Here is a 25,000-nt window from a genome sequence, read left to right on the forward strand (position 1 = left end):
TTTTTTAAAATATATTTTTTATTGATTTCAGAGAGGAAGGGAGAGGGAGAGAGAGATAGAAACATCAGTGATGAGAATCATTGATTGGCTGCCTCCTGCATGCCCTCTACTGGGGATCAAGCCTGCAACCCAGGCATGTGCCCTTGACTGGAATTGAACCCAGAACCCTTTATTCTGCAAGCCAATGCTCTATCCACTTAGCCAAACCATATAGGGTGATGACTCAGCACTACTAACATGTGGGGACAGATAAGATGTTGGGCTTGTCTTATTTCACTCCTTCTTCCATTCCCACGTGGAATCTTGGGTTGTCAGCCTTATCTCTTGCTTTCTTCTCTATTCATTGAACACCAGGTTCATCTATTTCAGTGGTTCTCAACCTTGGCTGCCTCCAGAATGAGGCCCAGAAATCAGGATTTTAAAAAGATTCCCAGGTGATTCTAATGTGCAGCCAAGGTTGAGAACCACTGCTCTATACCAAGGGTTGAAAAACCACAGCCTGCAGACCAGATCTGTATAGTCCAAAAGCTAAGAATGGTTATTTTACTTTTCAATGGTTGAAAAAAAATCAAAACAAGAATAATATTTCATGACATGTGAAAATTATATGAAATTCAAATTTCAATGTTCATATAAAATGCTTTATTGGGACATGTTCATGTCCATTTATTTAGGTATTGTCTACGGCTGCTTTCAAACTACAATCACAGAGTTAAGTTGTTGCAACAGAGATTATAGGCCCCCCCAAACCCAAAACATTTATTATGTAGCTTTTTATAGAAAAAGTTTGCCTGAAACACCTCTGACATACTAAATTAAACAATCAACTGGAGGCTGGGGCATAGAGATTTGCAAAATTTTAATAAATCCCCAATATCATTATGAAATAAAGAAAAAAAACACTTTTACAATGGAATTTTCTCATGTTTTTTTTTCATAGAAGGATGCACATATAAGCAATAACTGTATGCTTTTTCCCACTCACAATACAGTCAACTGCAAGGTAAACAAGTATATGAATGTAAGGAAAGAATGAATATACTGTACTTGCATGCTTTTCCAAGATAAAGTATTTAAACACTGGCCTATCTTTTTCCTCATAGTTTATAAAGTCCATAGTTAGATATGGAATGTCTTGAGAGATAACAAATTCATCACTGAGTTTCCTATTTCTCCTCATTTTAGAATGCTGCTTTTAAATTACCTGGGCAAAATTGGGACAAAAACTCCTTTGAAGGCAGCTGCAACCTTTTCAGTTGGTTGGAATACTTTTGCTTGTTCGGAGTCATTGGAGAAACCACTAAACTGGCTACTTTTTAATTATTATTTGACAACTTGCCTCCAGTCTTCAGTTAATAAGTGAGTCATCTTTATAATCTGCTATCTCCAAAATTTTTGGATTACATACCCCAACAATAAAAAGTTTTAAAGCACAGCACTGTTAATATATGCATATTTACGTTACATTGCATGCATTCACTACTGCACAAAATCGTTTTTATATTAGAAATGTATACAAGAGTAAAAAGATTTTAAGTATAAACTGAAAATATAGATATAAGTTCTAATGTTTTCTTTCTGTACTCCAATGGATTATCTTGTACAACCCCTATGGTATGGGCCCCCATTTGAAGATCATTGTTCTGTCACTGTTCTAAATTATTCTAAAAGACTAAAAACATTAGTATCAAGTGTGTTGAGTAACAATATGAACTATTTCCCTGGATTTTCTACTTGTTACTAATGTTAGTACCTAATTCTCTCCTAGGTAGTAAGTAATGTATATATTAAGTGTTTTCAGTGCTGAATAATAGGTTCCTTAAGTATATGCTTGCAACAGTCCCCCCAGTTCTTAACATTATCAAAATACCATCTTTGCACTTATTTTTTGTGTATATTCTAACAGTTAAACAGTATGGTAGCAAAGAACATAGATATGTTTCTGTTTATTTTTTTATGATTGTTACCATGCATTTTTTGGTGAATTGCTAAATTAAAATATAAACTCTAAATAAAACTCAGTTAATTTGTGCATGACTTATTGAAAACCATAGTTACCCAAAAGTTGACATTAAGCATTGGATTAAACTTAACCCATTTGTTAAAGTAAGGGTGTTGATTATAAAATATTGCTAAGAATACTAAAGAATCATCAATTACTGTTGGTCACTGGAATGAGGGACAGCAGCAAGAAAAGTGAAGAAGGTGATTCAAATTAAAATATGGTTATACAACAAAAATGACCAACATTTAAAAAATGAGTACGTATATAAAAATATGTAATAATTTTCAGTATAACCATTTAAAAAATAATATCTTCAGATAATGTATCCAATTAAAAGCTTCTGGCTGAAATAAGGCCTTTTTGGCCAAATTGGTTTAATAGCAGCAGTGTGTAGGTCTAATTTGTTATGAAACAGCCCTTACATTTATTTTATAGAACTGGTTCATTCTTTCTAAATTAAGAAAAAACTACTTTAACCAGGCCAGTTGAGCATGGACCCATGAACCAAGAGGTCACTGGTTCAATTCCCAGTCAGAACACCTGCCCAGGTTGTGGGCTAGGTCCCCAGTAGGGGGTGTGCAGGAGGCAGCTGATCGATGTTTCTTGCTATATATCCCTCCCCTTTCCTCTCTCTCTAAAATTAATAAAAACATATTAAAAATAGAAAAAAAGTACTTTAAAAATGTCTTTGGGACAAATATCTGTGTACTCTAATTAAGTAAATATTTACCATGGAGTACCAACTTGGTGCCCTGTGCTAGGCTTAGTTATATATTATTTAGGTATGTTTGAGATGGGAATGACCTTACTTTTTTCCTTTTGAAATTCTTTTGTTTCAGGCACCGGCATATGTTTGTAAAACAGATTGACATGGATCATGTCATGAAGGTAGGAGAAAAACTATATGTAATACTTTTATTTTATTTTTTGATCCCCAAAATAATTACAATCTGTTTTTGTGTTACAGGCTAAATCCATTAGAGAATTTGATAAGCGATTTACTTCAGTCATGTTTGGATACCAAACAATTGATGATTATTATACTGATGCCAGTCCAAATCGTAGACTGAAGTCAGTAGGGATTCCAGTGTTGTGTCTGAATTCTGTGGATGACGTTTTTTCACCCAGTCATGGTAAAATTAATATAGTTATATACATTTTGACATGAGTTAACTGTTTTAAAATATTGTTAGGCACACAATAATAAGAAATAACATGCCAGTCTTATAGTTTCCACTGTGATAAACAAAAAAGATACTCATAATTTAATCTAAATATATCAGATCAGCTCTAGCCAGCTTGACTCAGTGGATAGAGCATCGGCCTGCGGACTGAAGAGTCCTGGGTTCGATTCCGGTCAAGGGCCATGCCCAGGTTGTGGGCTTGACCCCCAGTGAGGGGCATGCAGGAGGCAGCCAATCAGTGATTCTCTCTCATCATTGATGTTTCTCTCCCTCTCCCTTCCTCTCTGAAATCAATAAAAATCTATAATAAATAAATAAATAAATAAATAAATAAATAAATAAATAAATAAATAAATAAATAAATAAATAAATAAATAAATAAATAAATAAATAAATAAATAAATAAATAAATAAATAAATAAATAAATAAATAAATAAATAAATAAATAAATAAATAAATAAATAAATAAATAAATAAATAAATAAATAAATAAATAAATAAATAAATAAATAAATAAATAAATAAATAAATAAATAAATAAATAAATAAATAAATAAATAAATAAATAAATAAATAAATAAATAAATAAATAAATAAATAAATAAATAAATAAATAAATAAATAAATAAATAAATAAATAAATAAATAAATAAATAAATAAATAAATAAATAAATAAATAAATAAATAAATAAATAAATAAATAAATAAATAAATAAATAAATAAATAAATAAATAAATAAATAAATAAATAAATAAATAAATAAATAAATAAATAAATAAATAAATAAATAAATAAATAAATAAATAAATAAATAAATAAATAAATAAATAAATAAATAAATAAATAAATAAATAAATAATGAATAAATCAGATCACTTTAAAGTTGTCACAGTCCACTGTGAGAACAAATTAAGACTCAGTATTTTAATTGTTCTCATTTTTATAACCTTTCCTTCTTATCAAATATACTATTCTTTGGACAGTGTATATTATAGTATCTTTGCTTCAAAAGTCATCACTTGCCTTTCCTTTCTGAGATTCCTTCCTATACAGAAGGCTTTGGAATATTTCTCCCCTTTTAACCTGGACGAGAACTTGAGACTTTATAACATGATGTCTTTGAATCTCTTAATGAGCGTAGCACATTCAGACTCTACAGTTATGTTAGAAGGAAACAATCTTTGTTTTTCCTCTGGATACTGTACAAAAGAAAATTATGCCAAATTAACTTCCTCTCTTAATTCAAGAAATATGGAATTTGGAAACAGATATAGGGTCCAGGGTTCGATTTCGGTCAAGGGCACATACTTGGGTTGCAAGCTCGAGCTCCGGTCCTGGTCTGGTTGCACAGGGGAGGCAACCAATCAATGTGTCTCTCTCACATGGATGTTTCTCTCTGTCTCTTCCCCTCCCTTCCACTCTCTCTTAAAAAAAACACAAAAAAAATCAATGGAAAAATAGCCTTTGGTGAGGATTAACAAAAAAAATAAAAATAAATCAATGGAAAATATATTTTCTGGTGAGGACTGACAACAACAAATAAGTAATCATACTATCTTAGGAATCAGTAGACTTTTTCAGTGAAATGTTGTGAAGCTTTTTAGAAAACGTTTTCTCCCTATTTTTTCCCCTAAGTACTTGAAAATTTTTTCTCCCATCTACTTCATTTAAAAAAATTATTCTGACTACAAACATGACACATATGTATTGTCAAATTTTCAGAAAATCCACCAAAGTATGTAAAAAAAATAAATAAATCACCTATCATCTCTCTAGGAGATAACAATTAATTGTGTGATTCATGATTAATCACACGTAATAGTAGATGACTGAAACTTTTGGCCTTTGACCACAAATCATAAATTGAAACTGTAAACTTTAATATCAGTTGAATTACATAATGATTGTTTAGTCTATCCATTGAATTAAGAAAGTCTAGTATTTATTTATTTTTATATTTCACTGACCCTTCTCCTCCCAACAAAAATTTCCCAATATTTAACCTGACCCAATTGGTTTAAGTTTAAACTCATTATTTTCTATTCTTTCTCAAGCCTGTAAATTAGTCTTGCAACTTGAAATAGTGGGCAATTGTCTGCATTCTGAGAGGGAAGGCAGCCAGCATCTTTCACATGACTCAATGTGGACAGCCTTTTGTTCTTCTGATGTGACTGTAACTTTCAATGTTAGAAATTCCTGAGTGTATTCAGAGTGTAAAATTGGGGCTCTTAAAATTCCATTGCAGGCAAATGAAGCACTCTAAATCTAAGCCTTAATGAAAGGTGAAAAGCAAAAATAGTTTCAGTCGTTTTCCCTGTCCCTCCCCTTAAGCTCTCACACCTGATCCTATTATAGAAGTTCATTTTTTAGGTGTTGCTGGCTGAGGATGTGAGTTCAGGCCTTCTTTTAGACAAGAACTTGACTTGCTGGTCCTTGATTTAGGGAGTATTATGAGGGGTCAAATTTAGAGTGTCATCTAAACAGGCAACTTAGGCACACAGCAGAAGCTCTGTCTTGGGAGGAGCTCAGTTCTCCTTATAGTGCAGTGGTTCTCAACCTTCCTAATGCCGCGACCCTTTAATACAGTTCCTCATGTTGTGGTGACCCCCAATTTCATTGTTCCAAATTGAACATAATTAAAGCATAGTGATTAATCACAAAAACAATATGTAATTATATATGTGTTTTCCGATGGTCTTAGGCGACCCCTGTGAAAGGGTCGTTAGACCCCCAAAGGGGTCGCGACCCACAGGTTGAGAACCGCTGTTATAGTGTGTCAGCATCCTTTCCTTCCTTAGAAGGGCGTGGGGTGGTGAGAGCTGACCTTTACTTAGCTCCTTTACCTCTAAACTCTGCCCAAGATGTGAAAGTCTAATGATTGCATCAACCATGTTATCTTAAATAGGGAGTTAAGATTTAGCATATCTGAATCAAAGCACTTTGCATGCCAGGTTGGAATCCATTATAGATCTTAAATCAAAACATTTTTATTGTTTGAACTCTAAGCATGGGGGTGGAGGGGGGAAGAACAGCTTTAATTCATATCCTTAAAGTTTTCACTCAGGAAGATTTTTGTAGAGCATATAAAAAGACTCTCATTACTGCTGAATTGTTTACATATAGCAACTATATTTTCAAAGTAAAGTTATTCTTTTTCCTGACTATAAATATAAATTCAGAGAAGGAATGTAAAGAAAAAATAATCACCAATGTTTTTAACCACCCAAAAATAATCACTGTTACCACTTGGAGTAGTATTTTATTTCATTCTTTTTTGCTATCTATATATGTTTTTACTATACAGATCACAGGTATAATTTTGAATCCTTGATACAGCCACCATTTGGGATCTAACTTCATGTCAAGTTAACCAAAGTCATACATAATGAATTTATAACTCTCACAAAGGTCATAAGATTAGTTGTTTTCTTTCCTGGTATAACACCTAAGTGGGAATCTTGCAGCATAATGTAACTATTCATCATTCCTTGAAATATCTTTAATTTCTCATAACAAGATTGGGCCTGTTCTTTTGTGTTATGATTAAACACTTAAATTGGTTCTTTCAAAAATGATGGTCCAATACATAATTGTAAAGATGAACTGTTATAAGAATATACCCTGGCTAGTGTGGCTCAGTTGTTTGAGCATTGTCCCATGCACAGAAAGAACTTGTTCAATTCTGGGTCAGGGCACATACCCAGCTTGTGGGTTTGATCCCGGGTCTGGATGCATGCGGGAGGCAACTGACCAATGTTTCTCTCTCTCCCTCTTCCTTCCTCTCTCTCCCTCAAAAATCAATAAAAACATATATAGATAGATGATTAATATAAATTAGACTTATTCCATTAGCCATACTCATTACAAATATGTGTTTAATGGTGTTTTGTTTTTAATGATTGGAAATAATAAAGACATACACTTTTCCTTATTTCCTTATTATCCAAACGTTGTTAATAATTATATTTTTTCTCTCTCCTTCCCTTTCTTACCCACCCTGTCTTTTCCCCAAGCTATTCCAATAGAAACTGCTAAGCAAAATCCGAATGTTGCTTTGGTCCTTACTTCTTATGGAGGCCATATTGGTTTTCTGGAGGGCATCTGGCCAAGGCAGTCCACTTATATGGATCGAGTCTTCAAGCAGTTTGTGCAGGCCATGGTTGAGCATGGACATGAACTCTCTAACATGTAGTTTTTCAGGTGCGTTTTGTCTGAACCACCATAGAAAGCAGCTCAGCTTACTGCGCACAAATCTTAACTACTGTATATAAAGCAAATAAGCCAGCTGGTGGTGAAGAGGTCCATAATGACATGCAAAAACTATTTTTGGGGGAAATAAAACAACTATGTAGCAAAAAATAAAATGCAGATTTAGATTGTAATTTATGTAGATTTTATTTTTACTATGCCTTACCAAGTATGACCTTAAATAAAGTAGTACAAACATGCAATTGCACTTAACCAAAACTATTGTGTAAAAATATTTTAATTCCTCAGGGTTTTAATTTAGGCTAGTATGTTTTAGATTACTCATTTTACATGATTTAATAGTACTTTAATCTACCAGAGATTATTGGTAAGAGATTTTGGCTATTTGAATGTAAGTTATAAGTTGGCACATTCCTAAGGGTATTTATATGATAATGACATAACAACTGAAATAAGATAAAATACAATATATGCTAAATATTTTATGGGTTCTAACTTTAAAAGGCAAATGCAACAATATTAGACTGACTCTATACATGCTCTTTTATTCTGATAATATTAAATTAAGGCTGACTTATGTTTTATAATGATTATAGTGTACATGCTTATTTTTAAAATAGTATATATGCACATATATATCATGATATTAAAATAAATTATATTTTAAATTGTTTCTTTGTGAGTTTGTTTTTTGGCTTTTTTTAACCCTCAATTGAGGACATGATTATTGATTTTAGAGAGAGGAGAATGGAGAGAAGAGAGAGAAAACAGTGAAGTATGAGAGAAACATTGATCAGTTACCTCCCATACTCACCCTGACTGGGGATCGAACCCAAAACCTAGGTATGTGCCCTGACCAGGAATTGAACCCACCTTTCAGTGTATGGGACACTGCTCCAACCAACTGAGCCAACCAGCCAGGGCTCTTTGTGAGTTTTTATCTACAAAAAGTATTCCCTAGAAAGCAATTTATGATCATTGCTTTCTAATATAATTTATGAATTGCATTAGTAAGAAATATTAAAATTGTTTTGCTCAGTTTCCAGAATATTGGGCTCACACCATGCATACCTATTAAAAATACTTCCAGCTACAAGAAACCTGTCTAGCAGTGACTTAAGTACAATGGTAGCTAATTATCTCACATCACAAGTAGTCTCTAGGTCAGGGCTTGTGTAAGGGTTTACCAGTGTCTTTGAAGACTCAGGCTCTATCCTTAGCAGGATAACTAGTTATCTACTAGATAAAGAATGGCTGCTGCATCTTCAGACATCACATTTATGTTCAGAGAAGGAAAAGGGGGAGGGGTGGAGCTAGATACACCTGCCTCATTGAAAGTGAAAGCTTTCCCAGAAGACTTGCTTTTAAACCCTTTGGCCAGCCCTAACCAGTGTGGTTCAGCGGATAGAGCATCAGCCTGCAGACTGAAGGGTCCTGGGTTCGATTCCGGTCAAGGGCATATACCTGGGTTGCGGGAGCATCCCCAGTAGGGGGCGTGCAAGAGGCAGCTGATGGATGTTTCTGTCTCATCGATGTTTCTAACTCTCTCCCTCTCCCTTCCTCTCTGTAAAAAATCTCTGCGCTTCCTAGACTTGTAAGTCTATTTCTTTCACCAGGTAAGGGAAGTTTTCTGTCATTATTTCTACAAATAGGTTTTCAATGTCTTGCTCTCTCTTTTCTTCTGGAACCCCATAATTCGGATGTTGGTACGTTTGAAGTTGTCCCAGAGGCTCCTTACACTATCTTCATATTTTTGGGTTCTTTTTTCTTTTTGTTTTTCCAGTTGGGTGTTTTTTGCTTCTTCGTATTTCAAATCTTTGACTTGATTCTTGCGATCCTCTGGTCTGCTGTTGGGAGTCTGTATAATATTCTTTATTTCAGTCAGTGTATGCTTAATTTCTAGTTGGTCCTTTATCACAACATCGAGGGTCTCACTAGATTTCTTAAGGATCTCAATACATTTATCGGCGGTTTCCATAAAATTCTTGAAAAATCTTAGAACCGTGGTTTTGAACTCTATATCCAGTCGTTTGCTGTCCTCCATTTCTGTCATTTGTGACCTGTTTCTTTGTCTTCGCATTTTGTCTGCTTCCCTGTGTTGGTAGAGTGGTTTTGTGTGCTAGGTGTCCTACAGGGCCCAGTGGCTCAGCCTCCCCAGTTACCTGAGGTGGACACTCTTGGTGCACCCCCTTGTGGGCTTTGTGCACAGTCTTGTTGTAGTTATGCCTTGATTGTTTTAGGTGTCACTGGGAGGAATTGACCTCCAGGCCAATTGGCAGTGAGAATCAGCTGTGTCTGCAGTGGGAGAACTTCTGTGCTGAAGACACCCTTCTGGGGCAAGACTTGCTTCAGTGGGGCTTTGGTGCTCACTGAGTCTGCCCCCTGAGTGTGTTCCTTATGAATCTGAGGAGTTGTAATCTGGGTGGTCCCACTCTGACCACTGGGTACACTGGCTCTTGGATCTAAAAGGAGGTGCTAATTTAGCCTCTGCCTGAGGCTACCCAGCAGGAACCCAGCTGTGAAGCAATGCAAGCTGCTGTGGGGCCTTGGGCCTTCTTTTGGAAGTTCTGGGTTTCTCTGACCCAGCTGCAGTTTGTTAGGTAATTTTCAGATTGCAAAGGGCCAGGCCTTTCATATGCAAAAGCTGCTGCACACAGCTTGGGTGGGGCAGGGTCTCTGAGGATCAACAGGGGGAAGCAAGCAGCTATGGCTGCACCTCAGCCCTACCCTAAGAGGCCCGGCTCCTCAGTGTCCTGGTAATCACTGCAAGTACTTCTGAGAGAAAGCCGCCCTCGAGTTCCGACTGATGCCAGACAGTCCAGTTTCTCCTGTATGAGTCTGGGTCCCCAGAGACTCGCCCGGAACTGGAGTTCAGAGCAGTCAGGAGCTTGAGACTCCCTCCCAATTGAAAAAGACAACCGTGTCCTCAGTTTCCAGCCCTTTCCACGTGCGCTGCGTCCTCAGCTGCCAGCCCTTTCCACGTGCGCTTCGTCCTCAGTTGCCAGCCCTTTCGGCGTGCGTCTCCGTACCTCTGCACTTTACTTCCACACCCCCTCTGAGTCTCAGTGTGCTTTTCTCTTTCCTTCTAGTTGTAGAATTTCCACTCGGCCAGCCTTACTGTGGTTCTGGATTATGTCCGTTTTGTCGTTTAGTTGTATTTTTGAAGTGGTTGTGCAAGGCAGCAATTTCTGGTGTTTACCTATACCGCCATCTTGGTTTCTCTCGCCACTTAATTTTTTAAAAATTGATTTTGAGAGGAAGAGAAACATTGATATGAGATACATCGGTTGCCTCCTGTATGTGTCCCAACAGGGGATTGGACCCATGACCTAGGTATGTGCCCTGACTGGGAATCGAACCTTTTACCTTCTGGTCCATGGGAAGACACTCCAACCAAACCACACCAGCCAGGCAGTGCCACCTTTTTCATATTTTTGTGATTTTGTTTAAAATGGCCCATAAGCATAGTGCTTAAGCATGCCCAAGGCTGTCATGTGCCTTTTGGAGAAAATACATGTGCAAAAAAGCTTCATTCAGGCTTGAGTTATAGTGCTACTAGAGGCCTGATGCATGAAACTCATTCATGGGTAGGGTCCCTGGGCCTGGCCAGTAATCAGGGCTTATCTTTGGGCAACTGGTGGGACAATTGGGGAGGGGGGGCGCCCCAGCAGCACCCGCCTTGGTTGGCCTGGGCCTGTGGGCAGCTCCTGTGTTGTCTACCCCCTGGTGGTCAGTGTGCGTCATAGTGACCGGTTGTTCCGCCGTTTGGTCAATTTGCATATTAGGCTTTTATTATATAGGATTGGTTGTGAATTCAATGTAAACAATATATATTAGTGTCTTTAAACAGAAACACACATATAAAACAAGGTTATATGTTAATCCAGTTGATGAAAATATTACTGTAGGCCAGTGGTTCTCAACCTTGGCTGCACATTAGAATCACCTGGGAATCATCCTCCGGAAATTCTGTTTGTTACTAATGTTGTGGCCTCACCCCATAACAAAGAAACAGAATTTCCGGAGGATGAGGCCCAGAAATCAGTATTTTAAAAAGATTCCCAGGTGATTCTAATGTGCAGCCAAGGTTGAGAACCACTGCTGTATGCTCATAGGAATCTAACCCTTTATTTCCCCTAGGAACACGGGTTAACTCAGAATTTGCAGCAACTTTATAGCACTTAATTACCATGAATAAAAATCTGCATTTGACATCTAGAGCCTTTGCTATTATTCTTTTGTAAATTGAATCTCAAATATATACTACCCTTACCTAAAATATAAAATACACAAACACTTTAACGCTTTACTGACAGGAAAAGCTGGTTCAGATAAATGTAACACTGCCATGTTTCTACACAAATATAGTTAGCAAATTTCCCTTCCTTTTCAAAAGTATGTGCCTTAATTTTTTGATCCACAAGAATTTTCACATTAGGTAATGAAGGCTAATATTAGGTATACTTTTTAAGTTAAAATGTATCTAGAAAATGTCTGCTATTGGTTTAAGATGGACTTTCTTCATCATGTTAAGGAATCATCTTCCAGTTTAGGTTTTTAGGAGTGTTATATCTTTTTTTTTGTTATTATTTCCATTTATTAATAAAAGAAATTAAATGCAGTATCATAGACACTGATTAAAAGTATTTTATGAAATGACTTCATGCATGGCATTTGTGTTAATTCAAAATAAGAGAAGGCAGTGTCAAAGCACAATACCTATTTAGTCTTATATTTTTTTTTAAATTTTTTTATTGCTTAAAGTATTACAAAGGGTATTACATATATCTTATGAAATGTCATACTAATGTAATCATGTAAATTTTGACTACTGCCTATATTAATAATTTCAAAATACCAAGCCATCCTTGCATAACCACGATAATTATAATAGACTAGGGGCCCAGTGCACGAATTTGTGTACTTTGAAAGGAACCGTGGGCCGCGAGGCTGCAGTGGGCACAGTGGCGGGTCTCAGCCCATCCTCCGCATTCATCCGCCCCTCCTGTCACGGCCCTGTCCACCAGAAGCCCCACTCCTGCCCACTGATGGCGCAGAGCAATTTGGGCCGGCACCAGCAGCAGGTGTGAGCACCGGTTGCTGCCCTGATCGCCCCTCAGGAGCAGGGGGAGGTGGAGAAGCCCTTAGGGGCGATTGGGGTCAGCAGCCGCCACTGGTACCCACTGATGAGGCCAAGCGATAGGGTCTGGTGCCGGCAGCGGGTATGAGTGGTGGCTCCGAGCACTGGGTGTGACTACAGTGTGTGGGAGCAAATAATTTTCAGTAACCATCAGAGGCTCACCCCAATGACTACTGGCACAACGCCTTGGTCTGGCACCCCCCCTCACCTGTTCTACCATCCCACCGTGGCCAATGCTCACCACGTTCCGCGCTCTGCATCCTGCTGCCAACGCCTGCCATGTTCTGTGCGTGCCCCTGTTGGTCAGCACACGTCATAGTGACCAGTTGTTCAGTTGTTCCGCTGTTTGGTCTATTTTCATATTAAGGTTTTATATGTATAGATTAAGACACTGTGAAATTTGATATTCTATTATTCCACTTACAATTTTCTACCTAAATGCAATTCTTTTTTTTTAATATATTTTATTGATTTTTCTACAGAGAGTAAGGGAGAAAGAGAGAGATAGAGAGGTAGAAACATCGATGAGAGAGAAACATCGATTCAGCTGCCTCCTGCACACTCCCCACTGGAGATGTGCCCGCAACCAAGGTACATGCCCTTGACGGGAATCGAACCTGGGACCCTTCAGTCCGCAGGCTGATGCTCTATCCATTCAGCCAAACTGGTCAGGGCTAAATGCAATTCTTAAAAAAAACAACAAAACAAAACAAAAAAAAACACCTAAATTTCACTAAATCTTAAGGTTTAAAAGCTATCAAATATGCACAATGCAGCAGCACTAAAATCCTTATATACTTTTTGGGGGAAGTAGGGCAAGAGAAGCATATTAAAACTTGGTCTGTTTTCTACTCATACTGCAGGGCATCCTTTATAGCTAATAACGGCAGTTCAAACAGCTTTTCCCTCATACATAAAAATGAAATAATGACTTCAAGTGGATTAAACTCAATCTAGTAACCACTGTGGTTTACTCTTACATTTAAACTATGGTACTAGACTGGTTTCACAATGCAAACATCTAGATATTAAAACACAAAAATAAAACAGGTTAATAACTTTGAAGTTACACTGGCATGACTTAAAAATGAGAAGCCAATATACACTGCTTTTAAAATAGATGAGATAATAGGAAGTACTCTTTATCAGACAGAGTTGCCACAATTTCCAGTTACATATTAATGTTTATTTTAATTTTGCTTCCCTTTTAGCCTATAAGGTCTGAGGACAAAAATCAACTTATGTTAGTTCACTTGTGCCAGGTCTTTTCTGTTTGCTCCCTTTGAATATCCTCTTCACCTTGCTGCATCATTGGGCTTCCTTGCTTTCTGCTTAGGTTCAAATAATTGGAATGCTAACAGATCAGTGGATAGACAAGATTGAGACACATATACCACACACAAATACTCTTGCTACCTCTCAGCTTACATAACCCTCTTACAGGGCTTAAAACCTTTTTAGATGTCTGCAGACAATTTCCTCATTAAAAAAAAACAAAACACAAAACTCCACAAGCTTAATTAAGTGAAAATACAGACTTAATCCCCCATCTTCAAAATTAATTTTCTTCCCTTAGCATATAAACAAATGGTAGTAAGCTTTACAAGGAACTGTATATACTGAGAAGTATTTTTTTCTAAGCTTAACCAATTAAAACAATTTTTAAAAATCCTTAACTACTGGAAAGAATCCAGTGTTGTCATAAAATAAGTAGTTTTCCTTTTGTTCTTAAAGGACTCCTTGTAAAAGTTCTTGATAAAGGGGCCACTGACAGGTATATTCCACAATAACACATTTCAACACTGCTTACAACCGATAACCTAGTAAATGTTAACTGAAGTTTCAAGTCAGGAGAATGGAAAATTATATTCTATTGAGAGACTATTGAAAAAATAAAACAAAAAACAAAAACCATTATCACAACAAAACCAATGACTCCTAAATTAGAAGATGACTATCACCTTTTACTAAGTACCTAAGTTTCCATGGAGTAAAACTCAGGAAAGGAGAATCAATTTTACAGCCCATTCCATAGGACTTCAGCTTCTGAAGTAACAAACAAAACCCATTTCACCTGTAGGTAGGTTTCATAGAATTGAGTCAAAGTAAAACAAACAAAATACATATTCAGTGCACGTGAAGCAAAAAGATGTATGTAAATGCTATATGTATTTATAAAAGAAATATTTTAGTTAAAAAAAATTAAAAGCCTGATCTATGAATGGAATTCTGGAACTGCCATGTAATAATGCTCAGCTCTCACTGTATTATGTCATGAATATATATGAACTATTAAAACTAAATGTGATAGTCAATAGACAACTGGCCTACATTTATGTTTATTAAAAACTGACATAAACAAACAAAACCTGTACAAAAAATATCCCAAATCGCATATCACTTTGAAACAGTAATCATGAGAGACATTATCGCCTAGGACCCCCTCTTCCTCTGCCCCGGCCACGTCCTCTTCCTCTTCCTCGGCCTCGGCCTCTTCCTGCAACTGAGGAAAGAAAAAAATAAGGCATGGTAAATTCTCTTCTGATCTGATGTTACCTGGTCACTACAAATAGCATCTACAGTAAAGAAAACTTTCTTGGCTTCTCTCAAATGTAACCTCAAGTCACCTCTCCAAATACACACAGAACCAAGCAAGCATCGCTAGTCTTTATTGTAGTATTTGTTAGTTTGAATATAATTACTGAGAAATTCATCAAGTTTTAAAATATTTTCCTTTGTTATCATGTCTCAAAATCCCCCCCAAAATGAAATGCAAATGATCTGAACCTCATACAAGATAGAAGAGATATCTTATCAATGGAACAGAACATGAACACCATATGCCAGACTTTTTGTTACTGAAGAGAACCCAAGCAAAACCTAGTATTTTAATCCATATAGCAATATCCCTTGTCACCTGGTCATCTTAAATCTACTTGAATATCAGCGACAGAAAACTCCTATCCAAATGAACTTATTTCATCTTTGGACAGCTATAAATATTTAAAAAAAATCCTAACATGCAGTTGTCAGTTACATTCTATCTATTATTTTCAGCTTACAAAGCAATATAGTAAGTCTAGAATATCTGTTAAAACAAGGCAGATTAACTGCACATCCTTAATTCCTTCTGAAACACTATTCATGATAGAAAAGGAATAAAAATGGCAAATACCCATAAGGACCAAAAAAAAAAAAAAAAAAAAAGGTAGAGAACACACAGTGGTTGAAAGAATTTTCCCCACAAATTTTTAAGTTAGAAAGTAGTCTAAGGACGGTAAATGTTTAGTAAGGGAAGAATAACTCCCTAGAGACCTAGAATGTTGGGAACCAAAGGTAAAATGAGGCCACTATCCTGAAAACAAACAAAAAAAATAGTTGACAATTTTATGTGGAGCAATAAACTATCTAGTCCTCTTCCCTACCTTGCAAAGCTAATTACAAAGCTAACAGGTAGGTAAGAAAGGGTAAAATGAACCTAAAGATACAGAAAGGCTTCAGATTTGAAAACACAAAGTCGATAGCAGCAAGAGGCACAGAGCAAGGCAAAGGGACAGGGGTATTAAATCAGCATTTTTTAAGCTATGAGTTGTAACCCGAAATTTTCTTAACTAAAAGAGAACAGGGCCCTAGCTGGTTTTGCTCAGTGGATAGAGCATCGACTCTCGGACTGAAGGGTCCCAGGTTCGATTTCGGTCAAGGGCACATGCCCAAGTTGCAAGCTCAGTTCCCAGTAGGGGGCGTGCAGGTGGCAGTTAATTGATGATTCTCTCTCATCATTGATGTTTCTATCTCTCTCCCCTCTCTTTTCCTCTCTGAAATCAATAAAAATATGTATTTTTTTTAAAAGAGAGAGAATAGGATAGAAAGCTTAAAGGCATTTGTATGTATTAAAGGCCAAGTCATTGTTCCTGAAACTTTTATTTCAGTTATGAGTGGGTCACAATACAAGGTATATTTTAGTGTGGGTGGAAGGAAAGTCTCAAAATCATTATATTAAGTGACAGTCTATAAAACACCCAGCCTCTTTCTCCTCCCTGCTCTTACAATGATACAGACCAGCTAAGAAGGCCAGCCTCCCTTCCCAGAACTTTAAGTAACAGATGACCAAAGAATAAAGTACTTAATTAATAAAGACCAAATAAAAAGAGAAACCAGAGAAAATAATGCTAAGTATAGAATAAAACTTAAAAAAAAAAAAAAACCACACCAAAAACTATGATTAATGTCCTACTAGTTAATATCCTACCCAGTATTATTCATATAAGAAAAAAGAAAACCTATATCCATATAACAAGGACAGAATTCTATGAAAAATTATCAGAGAACACAAGAGTCTTGAAGATTAAGTGTATGCTAGATTGGAAGATAAGGCCAAGGAAATTTCTCAGGAAATAGAAGACAAAACATCCACGTTGAAAGGGTCCACCAAGTATACCTAGAACAGCAAAATGAAGGGAAAATAGGGAGGACAAGTGAAGATCCTATGCCAAGTCATTAAGAAATTTCAGAATACTGGGAATAAAGAGCCAATGTCCAAATGTTCCAAAGTATGTACAGGGTGGGAGATAAGGCCACGCACAAAGGTACAGAAAAATGGGATTCGTGTTTTAATAACAACACCAGTAAAAATAATAAATACTATAACAAATGCACTCATGGCAAGTATAGGCAATTAAAAAAAAAACCCTCAGTTGTTTGCAAACAGCCATATTTTTGATTAGTAAATTAGGGTATAAATACATTCACAAAAACATTTATAATCCTTCCAACTTACCAGCTTCTCTTTTCTTAGATTTCACCTTCGGTTCAACATCCACAAGTAGTGTATCCAAAGGTAAGCTGTCTGGCAGAATAAAATACCGAATGTTATTTCCGCGAATACTCAGTGTTTCCAGCTGTACAGGTTCTCGGTTCTTCAGGGTCATTTTCACAGCTTTAAGATGAGTATTCATGCTGACATCTACACCTAGAGGGAAAAAAGAGGACAATTATTAGCACAATAAGAAAGGCAACCAATTAATATATCAAGTACAGTGTATACCTTATTACAAAAGAGTACTGTTCTGCTACAGTGCAAGTATCTATGACATAATTATGTAAACTGGTAAATGGGGGAGATATTGTCTGTACAAATCAGAAGTCTTTCCTTTAGAGAGATTTTCCCTCCCATGTTAGATATACTTACAGAAGTGAATGCAGCAAGCCATGGAGAGACCCTAACTGATACACATGCCTATTTCCACTGTTTCCTTATAGTCTCCTCATAGCCTAAGGCCATGGTCGGCAAACCGTGGCTCGAGAGCCACATGCGGCTCTTTGGCCCCTTGAGTGTGGCTCTTCCACAAAATACCACGTGCGGGTGCGCATGTACAGTGCGATTGAAACTTCGTGGCCCATGCGCAGAAGTTGGTATTTTGTGGAGAGTCATTGATCACCTACCTTCTACACACCCCATACAGGGGATCGAGCCCACAACTCAGGCAATGTGCCCTGACTGGGAATTGAACTATGACCACCTGGTTCATAGGTCAGCGCTCAACCACTGAGCCACGCCGGCCAGGCCCATCACTAGATTTTGAATTCCTAAAAAGAAGACCTTAGAGAATGCAGACTAATCACTGTTTATAGAATTTTAACGTAATAGCAATTATACTTCCTCAGATATCAAAATCTTACACTGTACTACTGATTTCTTCATAGCAACTGGCATTACAAAGTTCTAGTATACACACAAATAATATAAGTTTAATGTATATTTCTCTTGGTTTACTCAGATGCTTGATCTATGTGTTAAAAAATTATTTATAAATTTATAACTTAAACATTTAAGAGAGTGGGACCACATGCCAAGATAGCCTTTTCTTTCTTTGGCTCATCAATTCTTTTGAAATTCTGCAGCTTTGGAAGAGGGCCTACTATGAATGAAAAAATCACAGTGGCCTTCAATATAAACCTAAACATATAACATCATTACAGCAAAGAGTTAAACAAATAACAAAAAAGTAATGTAAAATTATAGTTCCTTACTGTCCCCTCTTAATCTCCCACATATATTTTTACCCAAGATAATAAGACACAGAAATCCATCTTCTATCTTCAAAGTCTTTACAATCTAACAGGGAGCACAAAATTCTAATAAAAGTAATAACATATATTTTGGAAGATGCAACATTGCAGGCAAAAGGACACACATACAGGTAAAAGCATGAAAGGCATAAAAATAGGATAACAGGGGTCACATATAGGACATCTTGGGGGAACCCAGCTCGGTCTTAGCAGAAGTACTTCAGGTAAAGCTGAAGTAAGAAGGCCAGTGAAATAATTCAGACAAAAAGAATAAGATACCCACTACAAGAACGTTCATTAAGCAACCAAAAAGAAATTCTGGCCTGTAGATAGAAGGGCTTTATAAAGAAGTCTAACCTCCATACCTGTGATTGTTCCATGGACCTGTGTTCCATTCTTTAATTCGATGGTTACAGTTTCGTGACTCAATTTCATCAAAAATCTATAAAGACAGCAGGAATAAAATGATAAATTTTCACCTTTAAAATGTTTATTAAGTTCAAAAGGGTGACATTTCTAATTGTTAAAAATCTGCTTAGATGCTATCTGCATCAATTCCTATTAATAATCTCCATCACAATTTCAGCTTTCCCTGAATTAAAATCTTAGCATTTATGAAGGAGAATAACAACACACAATCATTTGGACACTTCTGATTTTCTAAACCATTGTAAAGCATCATCCGTGCATACAGATCCTAAAGTCATTATAAACCACAAAATTGAAATCAAGAAATTATATGGATGAAAGTGGTCAAAAGGTACACATTTCCAGTTAGAAAATACATAAATATTTGGGGTATAATGTGCAACATGCTGACTACAGTTAACACTGCTGTATGACATATTTGAAAGTTGCTTAGACTTTTGCATCTAAGATATATTTGGAATGTCAGGGCAATTTCCCTTTTCCTGGACCCCTCAGGGCACAACCAATACACCAGAGCAGAGACTACAAATTCTCTCATTGTTATTGATGTTAATTCTTTTTTTTAAAAATACATTTTATTGATTTTTTACAGAGAGGAAGGGAGAGGGACAGAGAGTTAGAAACATCGATGAGAGAGAAACATGGATCAGCTGCCTCCTGCACACCCCCACACTGGGGATATGCCTGCAACCAAGGTACATGCCCTTGACCGGAATCGAACCTGGGACCCTTCAGTCTGCAGGACAACGCTCTATCCACCGAGCCAAACCAGTTAGGGCTGATGTTAATTTTTGACTATTAATTATCATGTGCCCACTTATGTAAAAGATGTTTCATTTTACTTTTTATCCAATCCCAGAGGTTTCACTGCTGTTTTCTCCTGCATCCCTAATCTATCACCAATGAATTTATGTAACCCACTTACATCTTCTTTCGATTATCTTACCTAATAATAGACAAACATGTAAATTGACATTCCATCCGCTATGCTCACCAGCCAATCAGGAGAGTATGCACATTAACCCCAGAAAGATGGCGGTTAATTTGCATATGTAGGCGCAAAGCGGAGGAGCGAAGACGGAAGGCTCCGGGCTGGAGCGAAGGCCTGGGTCCTGGGTGCCAGAGGAAAACCGGTGCCAGCAGCCAGGGGAAGGGAAGGCCTATTGCACGAAACTCTTCTATATATAAAAGGCTAATATGCTAAGTGTCTCTCCACCAGTCCGACGGTCGCTATGATGTGCACTGACCACCAGGGGGCAGACACTCAATGCAGGAACTGCCGTGACACGCACTGGCCATTTACAGAGAAATGGCAGCACAGACCTGGCGCCAACATAGCAACACTCAGCTTCTCCCAAGTGGGACACAGGCCCTGCCACCACCCCACCAAATTGCAGCTGATGCTGCCATGGCGCAAAATGGGCCCACAGCCCAGCCTGGAAACAGTGGCCATGGGCGCTGGGTAATGATGTCATGTGGCAACGCCCAGCTTTCTCTCCCTAGTGACTATAGACTAGCCTCCTTGCAGTTTCTTCAGCCCAGGAACACAACTTGCTTTATAACCAGGTGGAAACATTTACACTTTAACCAAATGTCTGTGAAGCGTTTTCCCGTGCCTCATCTCATTTGACCCTCACAGAAATCTTAGAGTAGGTAGAAAGGAGACTTGGTGAAATCCTATTCTCTTTTCATTAGCCAGAAAAAGGAGATTTAGAAATTTAGAAACGACCCAACTGAAAAGAAATGGTGGACCTTGAAAATGACTTCAGGTTTTCTCACAGGGTAGAATATAGTCAGACACTGCTGCAGTTAAATATTTTACCCTTTGTTCTCCCTGCGTGATCTACAATATGCGTGATCTACAATAATCTGCTTCATGTTGATATTTACTGCTGTGTTGCTGACAATTACCTGAAAGAAGTTGGGGTGCTTCACTGGGCTGGAAAAAGTTTAGCTAAATCAGAAAGCAGGTCTAATTAAGCAAGTTTATTCTATATGTATATAAAAGGCTAAGTTGACTCGCACAGGCGCCATACATATAAAGCTCTCACTGGTGCCAATTGCACACGTGTGTTTCGATCTATCATTGTTGATTGTGAATTTGGTTGACACTTTTATTACAGAGAAAGGGTGTATAGCAACATTAAAATATTTCTTCTAATTACTTTCCATTCAATGCGCACGAATTCGTGCACCGGGCCACTAGTAATGTATAAAATAAGGTGCAAAACTGCCATTCTCTGAAGCATTATATCAATGCATATTTCGCTTCCCTTGGTAGTTTGGTTCAAATAAAATCACAAATATTACTTTTTAAAAAAAAAAGTTGCTTAGAGCAGTGGTCACCAACCTTTCAGACCTCATGGACCACCCCAGTTCGTGACTGCTGGCTTAGAGAGTAGATCTTAAAAGTTCCCATCATGCCCTAGCTGGTTTGGCTCAGTGGATAGAGCGTTGACCTGTGGACTGAAAGGTCCCAGGTTTGATTCCGGTCAAGGGCACATGCCCAGGTTTCAGGTTCGATCCTGTGGGGGGCATGCAGGAGGCAGCCGATCAATGGTTCTCTCATCATTGATGTTTCTCTCTCTCTCTCCCTTCCTCTCTGATTAAAAAAAAAAAAGTTCCCATCACAAGGAAGAAACCTTTTTTTTGTATCTATACCAGATGATGAATGTTAACTAAACTTACTGTGGCAATCATTTTGAAATATATGTAAATCAAGTCATTATGCTGTACACCTTTAACTTACACAGTGCTGTATGTCAAGTATATCTTAATAATGAATGAAAAATAACAAATTATAATTGGTAGTAAAAAATTACATGATTATTGTATATATATGATCAAGTAAAAGTCTCCCTTTCTACCCCACTCCATGTTTTTGAGAATATTCTTATAGACCATTTTACATGCATTTATAAGCATATTCATAAAATTTGCTTTCACATAATTGGGCCATACTTTAATGACTTCTCTAACCCACAGTTCTCATTTAGCAGTTTATATTAGAGACATTTTAATATACATGTGTATACATATATATACTATGTATGTTATATATATATTGCTACCACAAATCCATTAATACAAATCCTCACAAACACTGTCACCAATCTTATTTTTTTATTTTCTTGTATTGTCTAAAGTTTTATATGTGTCTCCTTTTTCCCCAATTGACCCCCTCCCCTAGCCATTCCCACCCCGGGCAAGCCCCCACCACCCCAGTGTCTGTGTCCATTGGTTATGCTAATATGCATGCATACAAGTCCTTTGGTTGTCACCAATCTTTTAAAATTTTTTTTGTGTGTGTGTGTGAATCTGATAGGGAAAAAAAAGCAATCTGCTTTCTTCTATTACTTGTGAGGTTGAATATCTTTTCATAAATATGGGAAATTTATATTCCTTTTGTGAATTATCTATTCACATTATTCACACACTTTCAATTAGGTTAAATTTTTCTTTTATTTTCTACCAGTTTGCCACAGCCATTCAAGTTTGTTTGTTGTTTTCTTTAGTCATACAATATTTTCCCCCCATTTTATATTGCTAAATTTGTGAATCCTTCCTAGGTATGTAATTTGTTTAGGAAAATGTTTTCCATCCCAAAATTGTCTCTTATTTTCATCCAATTTTGTATTTAGTACACTTCATCTAGTTTTTTGTTCTCCCCCAACTTTTATTATGAAATATAGCAGAAGAAAAGTTGAAGGGTTGACAAATTATTGAAATGTTGCCATCTGTGTGTCTGCCTCCTATACACAAAACTTACACTTTCACCAAATCCTCTGAAAATAAATCACAGGCACTTCAACATGCATTTTCTAATGAGAACATTCTCCCACACAATCACATCTAGAAAAATGAACAATAATCCCACAATACGAATTTAATATAAAGTTCACATTCAAAATTTCTTATACATGTAAGATTACCTTTTTTCTCCCCTACTAAACTGCTGTTGAGGGGTACAACTTATGATATTTAAGCTAACCCTGATTGTAATAGGCACTAAGTAACAGTTGGCTGAATGTTTCAATAATTAAAAGGAAGCCAGCCTTAAAGTATCACTTTTTTTTAGTGGTACAGCCATCAAAAAAGGGGAAATTACTTGGTCTGGGATAATTTTGTTTCTATATTCTAAGACACAGAAGAGGAGTTTACAAGAAAATTGTCACAACACAGAAATCTTTAAATGAGACAAACTAATTTCAAAGAGTATTACATAAAACTTAGACTATCAGGTATTGAGAAAATTCAAAAATATACTTTTTTCTAATTAAAAGTAGCTTTTTTAAACTTTTTTTCAAGAAAAACTATTTTAAATATTATTACGTGCAATAAGCATTATTTCAAGAAAAAAATTTTAAATATAATATTACCCAAACTGTACTAACATAGTATACTACAAAAGTTGTAGGAAATATTAAAAATCTGCAAACAAAAATGTACTTTAAATCCTGAGACCTTTCTTTTTTGTTTTTGTTGATCCCCAGCCAAGGATATTTTCCCACTGATTTTTTAGAGTGGAAGGGAGGGGGAGAGACTCCGAGAGAAACACTGATGTGAGACAGGCACACATTGATCGTCTCCCTGACCAGGGAGAGCTATGTGCCCTTGACCTGAATCCAACAGGGACACTTCAGTACGTGGGCCGATGCTCTATCCACTGAGCCAAACCCACTAGGGCTCTGAGGCCTTTTCATCCAAAGTTATAGTTCAAATAATGGACTAAAAGTTAACATTAAATGCCTTCTCTACAAACTCCACCCTGAAGAGTGTGAAAGGTCATTTCAAACACACTAAAAATTATCTACTAGTCTGCCTCCCCCACAAAACAGGAAAGTCCAACAAAGGAGGGACTCGACCTTAAAAAAAAGAAAGAAAAAAAGAAAAAGAAATCCAAGCCCTGGCCGGGGAGTTCAGTTGGTTAGAGCGTTGTCCCCATATGCCAAAGATTCGGGTTCCATCCCGTCAGGGCACATACAAAAATCAACCATGAGTTTATAAATAAGTGGAACAACTATTTCTCTCTCTATCATTTATAAATAAACAAACAAACAAATCCATTACCAGTGCACAATTTAACAGGTGCCCCATACTAACAATTCTTAACTCAATAAATAGGCAATACACTAGCTAAATATTTTAACTCCCGGCTTGGTTATTAGAAACCTTGAGCCTCTCAGCCTCAAGAAAAAAAAACACCAACAGCAAATCCATTTGCAGATAGTGTAAAATTAGTAGGTTAAACCAAACAAGTTTAAGAAATAAAACGGAAAAAATAGCGATTCTCCGTGTAGTCAATCACAAATACCGAAAGTGATTCTGTCCCAAGTTGGGAAATTTTTCCTAAATCAAAGGCCTACTGTATTTGTTTTTACTGATTTTAGAGAAAGATACATCCATCGGTTGCCTCCCCAGCGGGGATCGAACCCGCCACCTTTTGGTGAACAAGACGACGCTCCAACCAATTGAACCTCACTGGCCAGGGCTCAAAGGCCTACTCTACTTTAAAGGGGAAGGTAAATTGAATAATCTTAAATCTAGAGAGCATCAAAAAGTAAACTAAACTAAAAAAAAAAAAAAAAGCCAGAGTCCATCCTGATTTAAAACATTTCGAAAATTGGCTTATTTCCCAGGCAAACCTCCGCAGGTTGTAAGCACTCTTTTTAATTTAAACCATTTATGCAGGACGTGCAATTTTTGTCCCTTCCACGTTCTCAGGGAGTGTGCCAATTCCCGAGGCCGAGGTGAGCTCCAGAAGTCGTCTACGCTAGAAACTCGGTACGTGACCGAAAGCAAGGCCTTGTAAGCCTCAGCTGCCCCATTACGGCTCAGACACTGGGTGGGAAGAAAGGGCTCGGTCTTCACGTCCACCTCTTGGAAGACACGAGGGATCCCCGCGCCACGCAGCCTGAAAGGCCAGGCCTCAGCGCCGGCGGCGGCGCGGCCAAGATAAGG

General features: G+C 37.1%; 2 protein-coding genes across 2 annotated transcripts in view; one reads left to right on the forward strand and one right to left on the reverse strand.

The window, feature by feature from the left end:
• ABHD3 (abhydrolase domain containing 3) overlaps nucleotides 1–8,069 on the forward strand; it is a 51,071-nt gene extending 43,002 nt beyond the window's left edge. Inside the window, exons 6-9 of the mRNA XM_005861637.2 lie at nucleotides 1,186–1,359; nucleotides 2,845–2,893; nucleotides 2,973–3,138; nucleotides 7,206–8,069. Coding sequence (XP_005861699.1) covers nucleotides 1,186–1,359; nucleotides 2,845–2,893; nucleotides 2,973–3,138; nucleotides 7,206–7,384 — 568 coding nt within the window. The 3' untranslated portion in view covers nucleotides 7,385–8,069. The remainder of the gene's footprint in view (nucleotides 1–1,185; nucleotides 1,360–2,844; nucleotides 2,894–2,972; nucleotides 3,139–7,205) is intronic.
• A 6,192-nt stretch (nucleotides 8,070–14,261) lies between these two features.
• SNRPD1 (small nuclear ribonucleoprotein D1 polypeptide 16kDa) overlaps nucleotides 14,262–25,000 on the reverse strand; it is an 11,035-nt gene continuing 296 nt past the window's right edge. Inside the window, exons 2-4 of the mRNA XM_005861602.2 lie at nucleotides 18,976–19,052; nucleotides 17,319–17,510; nucleotides 14,262–15,044 (exon numbers count right to left, since the gene is read on the reverse strand). Coding sequence (XP_005861664.1) covers nucleotides 14,968–15,044; nucleotides 17,319–17,510; nucleotides 18,976–19,052 — 346 coding nt within the window. The 3' untranslated portion in view covers nucleotides 14,262–14,967. The remainder of the gene's footprint in view (nucleotides 15,045–17,318; nucleotides 17,511–18,975; nucleotides 19,053–25,000) is intronic.

Source organism: Myotis brandtii, unplaced genomic scaffold, assembly GCF_000412655.1.
Source record: "Myotis brandtii unplaced genomic scaffold, ASM41265v1 scaffold154, whole genome shotgun sequence".
Classification (NCBI taxonomy): Eukaryota; Metazoa; Chordata; class Mammalia; order Chiroptera; family Vespertilionidae; genus Myotis; species Myotis brandtii.